At 41.5% G+C, this 14,674-nt stretch overlaps 1 protein-coding gene across 7 annotated transcripts in view; it reads left to right on the top strand.

The window, feature by feature from the left end:
• The window catches only part of SMARCC1 (SWI/SNF related BAF chromatin remodeling complex subunit C1), a 181,255-nt gene that overhangs the window by 149,106 nt on the left and 17,475 nt on the right, over positions 1 to 14,674 (top strand). For 6 of the 7 annotated variants that reach the window (XM_089919220.1, XM_089919222.1, XM_089919219.1 and 3 more), the window contains 2 exons: positions 2,251 to 2,385; positions 12,857 to 13,118. In XM_089919220.1, the coding sequence (XP_089775346.1) occupies positions 2,251 to 2,385; positions 12,857 to 13,118 (397 nt within the window). Of the gene's footprint in view, positions 1 to 2,250; positions 2,386 to 11,466; positions 11,551 to 12,856; positions 13,119 to 14,674 lie in introns of those variants that run through there. The other variant, XM_089919225.1, reaches the window with a different exon arrangement.

Raw genomic sequence — 14,674 nt, 5'->3', positions numbered from 1 at the left:
CATGTGGGATCTTCCTGGACCAGAGCTCGAACCCATGTCCCCTGCATTGGCAGCTGCATTCTTAACCACTGCGCTACCTCTTCTAAGAATGTTTTAGTGTTAGCTCTTACATATAGATCTATGATCTACTGAGTTAATTTTTGTGTATTATGTGAGGTAGGGGTCCAAATTTATCATTTTGTTTCTGGATATCCAGTTGTCCCAGCACCGTCTGTTGACCCACCTTCTGCCCTTTTTAAAAATTTATTATGCAACTATTGGAATATATACAGAAGTAGACAAAATAGTGTAATGACTCTGTACCCCTCACCCAGCTTTGGTTATCATTATATTGCCAGTCTTCTTTCATTTGTCCCTATTTGCTTTTGGCCTGTTTGTGCCACCCTGTTAACTTAGGACTTCTTTCTTAGGTTGAGTCTGTGATGTCCGGATCTCATGTCTTTTATCTTTTTCTCAGTTTACACGAAGTTAAGTGGAGCACGTCCTTCAAAAGCATGTGTAGGATTTTGAGTCCTTGATTTTGGAAATTTGTCTTTATTCTGCACCTAATTGGTTTAAGTTGTTGTACTTGAAATTCTAGACTGAAATTTATTAGCCCTCACAATTTGGAAGGCACTTTTACCTTTGTTTTCAAAAACCTAGTTTTTGCTTTTGAGAAGTCTGCGACAGTCTGAATTTTTTTTTGTAACCTGTTTTTTTATATCTCATTAGAAATATAAAATTGCATAACACGATCAGTGATAACAGGCTTAGAATCATGTAATCTTTATTTAAACTTTTGGTGTTATTGATGCAGCTTAACGTAGTTAGGGAGGCAAACATGACCATTAATAGCTGTAGATTCTTTCATAAAATCTTTTGCTTACACTTCTGAATCTTCCTGCAGATGGGTCTCTGTAGGTATAAAACTATATTTTTCTTTATCAACTGTAAAAGAGTGAAAAATAAGGCTCTTATTTAAGTGTTCTCTACCAGTTTAGTTCCCAAAAGCCTATATTAAACTCCTGTATGTTCACTCCTTCTAGATTCTATAAGAAACACAGATCAATAAGTCAGCCACTCCGTGTTACTTCTCAAAACCTTGTGTAGAAGCAAAATAAGCACATAAATTCAGTAGATGTAATAGTGCAAAACAGTGTTGGGAGTTTGTTGGTATAAGCTCTTGGATGGTGTCTGGAGAAGGTGGTATTCATCCTTTGCACGTAGTCAGGACGTTGGCCAAATGTGGGATCCTCATCCTCTCTGAGTAATGTGGCATCTTCCTCTGTGTGCTGCTGATTTGACAGGAAGCATGAGTGGGACTCATCAGTCCTGTACAGGGGAGTGAGTGGTACATTCTTCCAGAATAACCTCCTGTCTTATACCCTATCCCCAAACTAGGGGTGGAATATTGTTCACCCCCTCCTCTCTGTTCATAGTAGACACTCAGTAGGGGCTTTGCATCTGAGGGTTGATTGCTGAGGGAGAGCACTGCTTGCCTGCTCCTGGACAGTTCGTAAGGAGGGAAAAACAGAGTTACAGAGTGAGGGTGGGAGGTGAGTGGGTGGTAGATGGGGAAGTGCCTTCCAGGCCATGGTGTCCTCCTTTGCCTTTCAAGGCCCTGATTCAACCTTTTCTCCTTAGTGGGCTCTTTGAAGAGAGTAGATTAGCATGGAAGAAGTTTCCTTTTAATCCTTATTTTCTGGTATTTATAGATTCATATCTATATATAGATTTATATTTGTAAGTACCAGAAATTCAGGCATGGATAGTTGTTTTATTTTTTGTTTTTTTTTTTTAATTAATTAATTTATTTGTTTATTTTTGGCTGCGTCGGGTCTTCGTTGCTGTGCATGGGCTTTCTCTAGTTGCGGTGAGCGGGGGCTACTCTTTGTTGCGGTATGTGGGCTTCTCATTGCGGGGCTCGTCTTTGTTGCAGAGCACGGGCTCTGGGTGCAAGGGCTTCTGTAGTTGTGGCATGCGGGCTCAGTTATGGCGCATGGGCTTAGTTGCTCCATAGCACGTGGGATCTTCCCAGACTAGGAATCGAACCCTTGTCCCTGCATTGGCAGGTGGATTCTTAAACGCTGTGCCACCAGGGAAGTCCCTGCTATTTTAAGTTGAAATAAATAGTAGAAACATGCAAAGGGGGCATCCAGGGCACCATTCTTAATTCCATAATTCCCACTTATAATAGTAATTTCAGCATTTTCTTACTGTTTATTAAGCAAACATTTACCTAAATACTTTGAATGATTTTTTTGCCCTTAGCACTTGGCTGCCGTGGAAGAGAGAAAGATCAAGTCTCTGGTAGCTCTCCTGGTTGAGACACAAATGAAGAAACTGGAGATCAAACTTAGACATTTTGAGGAACTGGAAACCATCATGGACAGAGAGAAAGAAGCTGTAAGTAAGGGGAATTTTATAGTGGCTTTTTCACAATTAAACTCTGACCACCTTTCATGAAATACGAGAAATAGAAATAGAGAAAATACAGTAACGTAATTTGTTGGTCTCCGTGGCTATCGTCTAACCTTTTTTCTAACCTTTTGCCCTTTCAAAGGGATTATCAGCCAGTGATGATAAATAAAAGGAACTCTGAAAATAATTATCTAAACCTCAGCTTCTTATACCTCTTGGCTTTCCAGATACATGATGGTATCAAATTCTCCCTTCTATAATAGTCGGATCTTAGACTTACTTTATTACCTATTTGTTACCTTCCCTCTCCTGTATAGGGAAGGGCAGGTGGAACCAGGCCTAGCAGAGTACTGGTAAGCAGCATTTTCTCTGGCATACACTTGATATAAGGACGTGGCCCAAACAGGACAAAAAGAATTATGAAAAAGGCCAAGAATGAGGAAGGAAGCCACAAAAAGTAAGAAATATACAATCAGGGGAACATTTGGTTATTTCAGGGGATTTTTTGGAGGGACAGAGATGAAGTTCTCTTGAGAAATTTTTTGGTTTTGTTTGTTTTGAGAAATTTGTTTTTTAATGAGTTGACCAGGAAAGGAATTAATGCCTTTCTAAACAGTGGGCTAAATTTGAGGATTTAGTTAGGACTTTTTCTGATTTTCTGATTGTTTTGACTTTTTTATCAGCATACCAGATACTGGTATCTCTAAATGGGAGAACCTTAAGTTTAACCATTCCAGAAGAATTTTAATTTTAAGGATCCATTTGCATTTGTTAAGCTCTTTCTTAGTGGTTAATCCAAGCAAGTCCTCTGGCAGATTCTTCATGATGAGTAGCTCAGTAACTATCACAATAGCCCGTTTTCATTTTGTCCTAAGACCTGTTCTTCCACTTACATTTTGGCCCCATGAGGAAGAGGCTGCTTCAGTAACTATCCTACCCACACCCTATGCTACCTCATCCCCACTTCCCTAATCCTGTAAGTATCTCTCACATCACCAGCCCTCTCCTGTCCCAGGAGCAACAGGCCACCCCAGTCTCATCTCCATTGCTCTCTGTGCACCAGTCATGTCATAGCACGCCACATACAGGCTTCCCTCATAGCCGTGTGTGTTCTCTGCCACCTGAGTGCATCCTGCTCTTCCACCAGCAAGGCCTTTTTTCCTACTCTTTGCCAACCTCCTGCGTCCCTCAGCCCTGAACCTGTGAGTGACATGCCCTCCCCATTTACTTCTGTAGCAGCCTAACAGAGCACTTAATATATTGTAAATGCTAGTTCATAAGTCCGCCTCCCATACCAGAGTGTATTCTCTTTGAGGGCAGAGTTTGTTAAGTGTCTTTGTTCACACACAGCTGGCACATCATAGGCCCTTGTTAATGTGTCTGTTGAATGGATGTATGCCAGCATCAGTGTCAGAAGCTGGGAAAGTGGAAAGGAAAGTTTACGCTAGGGGACCTTACTTTAGTTTAACAGGGAAGACAGTCAAGAAGACAAATGACAGTATCGTGTGTTCAGTTCTTAAGGGAACATACATGGAAGATGCGGAGAAGGAGAGGGTATTAGAGAAAACTTCCTAGAGGTGAGCTGAAGCTTTGAAGAGTGAGTGTTTGTGTTTATCTTACCCTAATAAGCTGCCCTTTTGTCATTTGATAGCCTTTTTTAGGGTACTTGGGATAACAGGGGGCTACATAATGGATTATTGGCACATGCAGAATTCAAGTGATCATTGCGTAGTTCCCACTGGCAACCAGACGCCTTGCTGTCATTCATGAAGCAGAACTGATGTTGTTAGCCTGGAAGATTGGCATGACCCTCTCTGGGCACTTAATGCAACTATGTCTAGATTGTCAAGGGGCTCTTTTCTCAGCTCTAAATTGCTTTATCTTCGGAGGGTGAACTTGTGGATTCCTCACTCTTTTAAACCCCCCTAGTGGAACTGTCCCCTGGAATAGCAGAGTCCTCAGGCCCTTCCCAGTTCTCTCCACTGATTCTCAGACATCCTTGTGCTCTGGATTTCTCATAGTTTTTTATCTCAAATTAATCTGAGTCCACTGGGTTTTTCTTACTTGAATCTATTTTTTTAATCTTAAATTCTAATTGAGCACATAAAACATTTTACAGAATAGTCTCTGAATAAAACAGCAGAACCGAAAATGTGGGAAAACATTCTACTGAATCTTTTTCACCACGCAAGGTTGATATTCTCAAGTCCTTTGGTGGCCGGCCTGTTTTTTCTTAATCAGCATTTGGGCCAGTAAAATTCATTATATAAGACAGTCCCTAGCCCTAGCCACTGAATGTCAGTAGCATACCTGTATTAGTTATTGCTATGTAAAAAATTAACCCAAAGCAGTGACTGAAAACAGTATCTCACACATTTCCTGAGGGTTAGGAATCTGAGAGCAGCTTTCCTGAGTGGATCAGGCTCAGGGTCTCTGGTTAGGATGCAGTCTTCATAAGGTTCAGCTGGGGCTGGAGGATACCCCTCGAAGCTTATTCATGTGGCTATTGGCAGGAGGCTTCAGTTCCTTGCCACGTGGGCCTTTCCATAGTACTCCTCATGAAGTGGCTTCCCCCAGAGCAAGTGACTGAAAAGAGCAAGAACGTGAAAGAGCACCCAAAGTGGAAGCCACAGTATCTTTTATAACCTAAACTTGGCAGGCACATTCCTGCGCTCCTGCTATATTCTCTCAGTCCCACAGCCCAACCTTGATTCTGGGGTTGGGTGGGGCTGTGGGCTGGCAGGGCTCAGTGGAGAAGGCCTAAATGTTAGGAAGCGGGATCACTGGGGGCAACCTTGGAGGCTCACTATCACAACGACCAAAAAATCCTACAAACTTTAAAATGGCTTCCATTCATTTCATGCACAGTAAGACATAATCTATTTTTCTCCTTCCCAGCACTAGTTATCCTGTCCTTCCCTGTGAGCGAGCAAAGCTGTGGCTATTTTCCTACTGATGATTTCCTCTCCTCACAGGACTGTTGTGGGGATTAAATGAGAGAACTATGGCATGTGCCTGGCACACTGCCTAGAACACAGAGTAAGTGTTCAGTAAATATTTCTATGCCTCCCTTTATGCAAACCAATAATCAATTATATATTAAATTCTTAATATTTATAAGTCTTTGTTGGCTTTATGAACATTTAGAATCCAGCAGTGATGCTGGGTGGGAACATGAGGCCATTTCTTTGTTAACCATTCTCGTAGATGAAGAGTCTAGAGCTTAAACAAGGTACACTTCATGTATCTCAGATCACACAGTTCATAAATAACAGAGCTGGGTCTCAAACCTGTGTTTGTTCAGCTCTGCGTTTTTATCTAGTACTTCAAAATTTATAAAGAAATGAGCCATTCTTACCGCATTTTAACCTAGAGACTCTGAGATATGCAGGGTTTTGATACCCTTTGTTATATGACTCATGAAAGTTGAAATTGTGGAAAGGGGTCAGGTCAGCCAGGAGCGGCGCGTTCTAAACCACTGCCTAGTGCTTTGCCTACCACACTCCTCAGTTCACTATAGGTGAGGTCCTGCTCATCTTCACCTAGTAACCAGTAGCTTCAGGACATGCTTTTTTGAATTAAACATTTGGTTTTGTTTGTATAGCAACAGATTTCAAGAATCTTTTCATACACTTTCAGAATCAGATATGAAGTTTCTTTCTCTCTCTAATGACGTAAAATCAGATGTTCTCTTGAGTCTTAATTATTTAGAAATTAAGAATAAGGATATAACAGTTTAATATCTTTTATAGATATTATGTATACAGCTATAATTAGAGCTAAGTAGCTTTTGTTACAGTCCTCTCATAAAGTACTAATATTGGAGGAAGTCAGTTATGGAGTATACAGAGTCTGTCCAGGAATTGACATGATAAAGACTTTTTTTTTAATTTATTTATTTTAATTTATTTATTTTTGGCTGCCTTGGGTCTTTGTTGCTGCGCTCAGGCTTTCTCTAGTTGCGGTGAGCGGGGGCTGCTCTTTGTTGTGGTGCGCGGGCTTCTCATTGGGGTGGCTTCTCTTGTTGTGGAGCACGGGCTCTAGGCGTGCGGGCTTCAGTAGTTGTAGCACGTGGGTTCAGTAGTTGTGGCTCGCGGGCTCTAGAGTGCAGGCTCAGTAATTGTGGCACACAGACTTAGTTGCTCCGTGGCATGTGGGATCTTCCCGGACCAGGGCTCAAACCCATGTTCCCTGCGTTGGCAGGCAGATTCTTAACCACTGTGCCACCAGGGAAGCCCGATGAAGACTACTGACCCCAGTTTAGGTGAGGATGCTGAGCTGGCCCTGGGTTCGAAACTGAGAGGGTCTGCCCAAGTGTGCAGCCTTCCGTGCCAAGCAGATAGCAGACATCACTCAAGAGAACAGGTGTCAGACATGGGCTGTGTTGGGGACTGAAGAGAACTGGAGGGCCTGGGTCCTACCTAAAGCGTTCTTATTTGGATTAAAGGGGGGGGGGGAAGATACTTTGAGACCAGTGAGAATCTCTGTGTTGATCACATTTATAGCTTCTGTACTTAATGCTCTCGTTTGACTAGGTATAGAAATTGTATACCTTTGAAAAGAGAGACATTGTAGGAAACTCAAAGCTGTGAGAAACCTGGACCCTGTCCTTAAGGAGGTGAGAGGGTAGATGAGAAACTGACACAAAGATACCACGAGGCAGTGAGGCTATGGAAAGTCAGAGGAGAGGCTCAGATTATCAAGGAAAGCTTGATTGGCTCAGATTATCAAGGAAAGCTTCCTGGTAGAGGAAGGACTGATGTGAGTTGTAGAAAAGGTCCAAATCCAAAACTGTGAAGAGAAAGGTATGATTGCTGAGGAGACTGAAGAGTCAGCTTGCCCAGAGCTGATGGCTTTCACATCATAGATGATGGATTAAGTTCATTTTTTCATTTGGCAAATGTTTATTGAGCACCTACTTTGTTCTAGGTGTATTAAGTACTGGAGATAACACTGGTGAATAGAATCCAACAAAACTCTTTGCCTTGGTAGAGCTTAAATAATTAATGGAGGATGTTAGATGTTATGTGCTTTGTATGTATATGCATGCATATATACTGTGTATGTATACATACCTGTATGTTTCAGGCTGTGTAAGTGAGATTGGGCGGGGCAAGGGAAAGATTTCAGTTCTAAGTGGTGTCATCGGTGTAAGCCCTGTTGAGAAACTGACAGTTGGGCGAATGTCTCTAAGCCCTAGAAACAGCCAGCATTAGAGAGAGACTCTGAGGCAAGAGCGTGACTGACATGTTTGGGAACTAAGGAGTAGATGGGGTGGGCTGGGGCATGAGTGAGTAGGGAGAGGTAAGATGGTGAAGGCAGAGATGATGGTGCCCTAATCACAGAAGTCCCTGTAAACCATCCAGAGGCCTTTCATTTTACTGTGATTAAAATGTGGAATAATTGCAGGGCCTATTTTATTTATTCCATAAAAATGTGGAATACATGCAGAAAACTGGCGTCATCTTCCTTACAGTTAAGTGGCGATCAGTCTCTCCACTGTCTAGAGAATATAAAGTGACAAGTTTAGAAAAGGGGAGACTGGTGAGGAGGCTGTTGGGAAGTCCACGTGAGGTGGTGGTGGGCCGTGGAAGTGAGGAGAAACAGTCAAGTTCTGGATGGATTTAAAGTTATTACTAATGGGACGTCCTCACACACAGGGTGTAGGGTTAGAAAAGTTTGTGGTACTCTGTGATAAATTAAGGAGAAAAGAACAAAAAGTTAATTTTATACTGCCCCAGGAGAATTGTATTTAACTTTGTTTTCTACATATTTGTAGTAATTCATCTCTGTACTGCCTGTCATATAATTGAAACTGTTACTAGACATGCACCGTGACATTATGGATAGTTTTATTTGAGATTAAGAAAGCTGTACTTAGGACTGAGCAGGTTTACTTCTGATTCAAAAAAAGACGTAGGGCCTCAGACAGCAAGCACTTTACAAGGACAGAATGATAGTCACAACAGTGGTGCCGTGTCCCCCTTTGGATTTCTGCCTCCAGTGGAGCAGAAAGATGCAGTTGTGTTGTTTTGTTTTGCCAGAGGTGTAAGAAGGAATGAGTATGTCTGGTTTTTCTCTTAAGTGGATGTCCGGTTACTGATACCAAACCTTTCAAAGGAAGGTGTGTTTACTTCAGTTCTGAGGCCAAGTAGTCAGAGGCTTCAAGTCTCTGGTATTTCGACCCTTAGCAGTGTAGATGGATTTTTGAGGCCCCCACCTTCTTTTACTCTTTCCCACCCCGCCTCCCTGTTCTATGCAAATGAAGTTGGGAGAAGAGCTCTGTGTGAACTTCAGCTGCACTTGCAGCTGTGTGTGTGTTTGGGGTCTTGGTGTAGAAAAGTGCTCTGTTATGTTCCGGTTCCGCTTGGATTCGGCTGCTTTATACATACACAGTGTAGGAATGAAGGGGGAGAGGAAGGCAGGGTTTGAATGCAGTGGGGGTGGGGATGTCTTCAGATCAGGGCCACAGGCATCTTTGTATGAAACTGGGTTCCCTAGAGCCAGATCGGAGTCTTGAAAGAAAGTGAACAGATTCATTAGCGCCCTATTTACGTGAGTAATTTACACTATCTGGTTTAGCTGTTGGGGCTTTATCTATAGTCCTTGGAAATAGAAAAGGGAGAGAAGAAAATCGAGTTATCTGAAGCATATAACTTGGGTAATTTTAGTATTTTGTTTTGTGATTACAAAAATAGGTGTGATGAAAATTTTTCAAATAATAAAGAAATGGATAAATTAAAAAGTGTCTTCTACCCTCAGTTTCATTCCTAGGAATAATCACTGTTAATAGTTTAGTGTCTTCAGAACATTTTCAGTGTATATATAATGTTTATACATGGGCACAAAGGTTTTTTTTTTTTTAAATATAATAGACATAAATATTGTTGTTGCAACTTGCTTTTTTTTTTACTCAGTGCATCTCAGACATAAATGTACATCAAAAATAGTACTTTAATGACTGGCCTTATACAAATATACATACAGTTTTCTAGGACAGATTTCCAGATGTGGAATCACTGGGTCATTGGTTATGTGAATTTAAAATTTGCTCAGTACTGTCAAACTCTCCTCAAAGATTCCCACATTTCATTGCCACAGAAGTGAATGCAGTCTTCAGTTGGATTCGGTAACAGTAAGATATCTATAACAAGAGAGGTATTTCTTTTGGATGGTGGGGCCAGTATGTGTCCATAAGCTCTGTTGCATGTGCCCTAGAACAGAGGTGGCCCTCTGGAGCCAACTGGTAGCCTGCTGTCTGGACGTTGCTCTCACTTCAGAGGACCTGTTCATTCCGCATTGGATCTAAAGCTTAAACTGGGTTCTTTTCAGGGATGTGTGTGTTTAATCACGTCCTTTTAAATTCTTCTCATTACCTTTTAATTACCTTTTATGTTTTGAAATGACAGATGAAGCTCAGGAAAAAATAGTGTAATTGACGTTAGTTCATTTGTAAACTAGGAAGATTGGGCAAATTTTTCTTTCCAAGATTAATACTTCGATACTAAGGTCAGTTCCCAAAGAAAGGCTGGTTCAGTTAAAAAAAAAAAAAAACCCACTGAGATAGGTAAGGCAGAGACTAAAATTTCCCTTCAGAGACACAAAGTCTTCCTCCAGTAACAGTTCAGGTTTTTATAAAGCAGATCTTGACCTATATTCTGGAGTTCTTACGTAACTGCTGGACTTCAGCTGACCTGTCCAGACCAATAGTGGCTGAACAAAAACATAGGTTGAGGTCCTTTTCTGACAACCTCTTAAGTCTAACCTCAGCAAAGTGCTAAATTTCCTGGAAAGAATGGTTAGAAGAAAGCAAAACCTTTCTGACCATAGCACTTACGGTCAGAATCTTTAAATTCTGTTTTTTCAGTCTGCCTTTTACTTACATTATCTCACTGATTAGTCATCTTGCAGAGCTGGACTTCCAGAGGATTCTCTTGCTGTTTACACCTTGCAACTCCCTTCTGATTACGAAAAGAAGGATATGTTAAACTGAGCCAGGGTTTAGCCTCTTCGGGTCACCCTTAGAAAATGAAGAGCCCGCACCAGCCTGTTAGACCATGGTAACACCATGTTTCCTCCCTCCTGTGATAACCCTCAACCACTTGCAAAATCGTTCATTTCAGATCTTCTCCCAAGGGAGACTCTGCAAGCCAGCTAACCAACACCGGGGATATAAGCGTTACCATCTGTTCTTTCCTTTTCTTCTCCTCATCTGGCCGTGCCGCTTGGCTTCATGCTGTGTCCACGGCCTGTCTTCCAGCACCCCATCTGTCTGTGGACGTTCCCTGCTTGCTACTCCTGATAGCCAGTGAGGCTTCTCACTAGGTTCCACGGGGACTTCTCCCCAAGCTGCTCTCTGCTAAGAGCCCAGATTCATAAGCTAATTCTCATGGGTATTCCACTTAGATTTTGCTAATGATAGTATGTAGTATTTATCTATAAAACTGACTATTCCTGAAAGCTAAAATGTTACATTTCCTTAACTTACCAAATGCCTTGGAGTAGTGCTCTCCAACAGAAATACATGAGCCATATATGTAATTAAAAATTTTCTAGTAGCCACGTTAAAAAAAAATTATAATTTTTTTTGTTTGTTTTGTTTTTTGGCTGCGTTGGGTCTTCGTTGCTGTGCGCGGGCTTTTCTCTAGTTGTATCGAGCGGGGGCTACTCTTCGCTGCGCTGCACAGGCTTCTCATTGAAGTGGCTTTTCTTGTTGCAGAGCACGGGCTCTACGCGTGGGGGCTTCAGTAGTTGTGGCACTCGGGCTCAGTAGCGGTGGTTCGCGAGCTCCAGAGCGCAGGCTCAGTAGTTGTGGTGCACGGGCCTAGTTGCTCTGCGGCATGTGGGATCTTCCCAGACCAGGGCTCGAACCCGTAAATCCTGCATTGGCAGGTGGATTCTCAACCACTGCACCACCAAGGAAGTCCCTATAATGATGTTTTATTTAATCCAGTATATGTATATAATGGTATTTTAACATGTAATCAATATGAAAATTTTATTTTTTTCATTCTGAGTCTTCAAAATTCAGTGACTATTTTACATTTATAGTACATCTCATTTCAGATTAGCCACATCTCAAGTGCCCAAGAGCTGTTGTGGCTGCTGTAGAAATGCCTCCCAGTGAATAAAATCTTGCTGTCAACAATGGTGAGATAGAACATTATAGAAAAGCAGTAGTGCTATTAACCCTCCATATGATCTTTATACTACTAGAAATCTGGATTTTTATTTCCATTCCTGTTAAAGGTGATTTTCTCTGGGTTAAGTTAGTTTTCATAGCTTTTAAGGTGGGCTCCGTTTTCTGCGCTAGTGTCAGGCATATGGCTTCTGAATTTCCTAACTTCTCTGTATTTTAATTTGGGTCCCAGAAAGATTATCTTTTTTTTTAAATAAATTTATTTGTTTTTATTTATTTATTTTTGGCTCTGTTGGGTCTTCGTTGCTGCGCGCAGGCTTTCTCTAGTTGCAGCGCACGGGCTTCTCACTGCAGTGGCTTCTCTTGTTGCGGAGCACGGGCTCTAGGCACGCGGACTTCAGTAGTTGTGGCACTTGGGCTCAGTAGTTGTAGCTCACGGGCTCTAGAGTGCAGGCTCAGTAGATGTGGCACACGGGCTCAGTAGTTGTGGCTCGCAGGCTCTAGAGCACAGGCTCAGTAGTTGTGGCACACAGGCTTAGCTGCTCCGCAGCATGTGGGATCTTCCCGGGCCAGGGATAGAACCCGCATCTCCTTCATCGGCAGGCGTTTTCTTAACCACTGGGCCACCAGGGAAGCCCCCAGAAAGATTATCTTGAGTATTGAAATGCTTATATTCTTCAAAGCACGATTCATGTAAATTTTTATTTAAGCTTCTAAAATATGCTGTGAAAGTGTCACCCAGTATAATTTTGGGTACTTGGAAGCTAAGATTTACAATGGTACCGCCAAAGTTCCATATAGAAAATGTGTATCTTTGCAGCTAAGGCCACATCGACTCATCCAGAGGATTTAACTCTGGTGTCACATTCTAAAATAGTAACCAAAAGGATCACATGCAGAAGAGAGCACCTGGAAATGTTGGTTTGACTTGAAATACTAGTATCTAAGGAACTATTAAGAGGACAGGAGAGGCTTGTTTCACCTGGGGAAGAGTAAGGCAGTCATGGAAACAGTTTTTTAAATATCTGAAGGCCCGCCAAACAGAGGGAATTACAAGTGTCCTGAGTATAATAGCCCCCCACCGGGTGAAGGTTCCAAGGAAAGGCAGGCCTTATACTTAACACAGAGAAGAACTTGACTTCATTCTACTCAGGAAATAATGCCTTTTCTCTCACTGTGGTGGTTTCAGGAGAGGAGGTGACTATGTAACTGTGATGAGCTCTGGGGAACTTGGACATCATGTAGATATCCTGTGTTGGCATCCAATCGTGAAAGACTCGCCTGATTTCATTTTTCTTCCCCTTCCTTTCTTAATAGTTAGAACAACAGAGGCAGCAGTTGCTTACTGAACGCCAGAACTTCCACATGGAACAGCTGAAATACGCTGAGTTGCGAGCCCGACAGCAAATGGAACAGCAGCAGCATGGGCAGAACCCTCAACAGGCACACCAGCACTCAGGAGGACCTGGCCTGGCACCACTGGGAGCAGCAGGGCACCCTGGCATGATGCCTCATCAGCAGCCCCCTCCCTACCCTCTGATGCACCACCAGATGCCGCCGCCTCATCCACCTCAGCCAGGTGAGAGGAATGCTCTGCTCACCACTCAGTCTGGGGTCATCCCTGTGGCACAGAGCATCAGAGGGGGCGAACCACACTGTTGGTGATTTCTGACTAAAACTGTTCAGAATGTCCATTGTCACCTAGGATATTACACACAAGTGAATCTGCTTTTATAGCCATCACCACATAATGCCTGCCATGTTCTCTTTCCAGGGTCCTCTTGGCATTATGCCTTTTTCTTGGGTGGGTCGACAATATATCCCAGAGATCCTTAAAAATTCATCCTTGGATTGTCTACATTTTTTTTTTTTAATTTATAGACATTCTCGAAGATAGACACACACAAAAAGAATAGCACAATGAACTCTTATGATAACGATCATCACCTTTCTGGCATTCTTAATTTTTTGTTATAGAAATCTTCTACTATAGACAGTAGTAGAGAGAATAGCGTAATAATCCCCCAAATACCTATTGCACAGCTTCAGAATTATCAACATTTTATCTCTTCCTCCTCGCTTTGGTGTGGGAGACTTCAAAACGTATCTCTAACCAATGGAAATCTTATTCTTTAACATAACCTACTATATTACACCCAACAAAAGTAACCATAATTCCTAATAACATTAATTAAATATCTTTGAATGCTTCATTTGTTTGAATTCGCTAATAGTTCTCTTAAATCTATTTTAACGTGTTAACAATTCACCCTCCCTTTTTTTCTTCTTTTTTAAAATGCCATTCATGTGTTTGGCTGTACCCGATCATGCACTCAAAGTGCATGGTGTCATTTCACATATCCTTCCCCCTCCTTTCCTCCTTCCCACACGTCTCCCATAAATAAACCACAGGATGGCGCTGGATATTTTAGTAGGTTCAGGTTCACTTTGGCGATGCAGGCATTTTTCCTGTGATGTTGGTTCTTTCTTGGTGGCGTTCAGATTGGTCAGTGGTTCTGGTGTTCCATAGTTCCCCATTAGACTCACTTAAGATTTTACCTGCCATTGAGAGTTGCTTCCTAGATCATTTATTTTACCAAGTGTTACAAAATGGTAAGATTTCTAAATTTATTATTCCGTCTGCATTTATTTATTTATGCATTTATTTATGTAAATAAACGTATGTTTATTATATATTTATTTATGCATTTTATTATTTATTTATGTAAATAAATGTATATTTATTAGATATATTTACATTTATTAGCAGTGATTCTTTTATTTAAAAAACTTTTCTTCACCAATCATTTAGTTACCCTGAAAATCAATCCTTACAGGAAAGGCTGGATAAATGCTTCATCCTTTCCCTTTATTTATCAGGGATAAATAAATTCCCTTTATTTATTTCCTTTTATTTATTTATTATTTAATAATGAGTTCAACCCCTCTGCCAAGTCACCCACACACACACAGTCTCCAAAGGTTACCAATAAGGTTTTTTTTCTGTTGTGTGTGTATGTTTTTAGTATTGTGAATTTATATTTTTATGTGTTTCAATCTATTATGGACCTTACTCATTTTCATGCTCAAATTGTCCCATCTTTTAGCTCACGGGTTCCCCTTCAGGTTGGCAAC

The sequence above is a fragment of the Delphinapterus leucas genome, chromosome 10 (genome assembly GCF_059928025.1).
Source record: "Delphinapterus leucas isolate spDelLeu-1000000601 "Yukka" chromosome 10, BTC_Dleu_Yukka2, whole genome shotgun sequence".
Classification (NCBI taxonomy): domain Eukaryota; kingdom Metazoa; phylum Chordata; class Mammalia; order Artiodactyla; family Monodontidae; genus Delphinapterus; species Delphinapterus leucas.
This window is presented reverse-complemented; position numbering and strand designations above follow the sequence as displayed.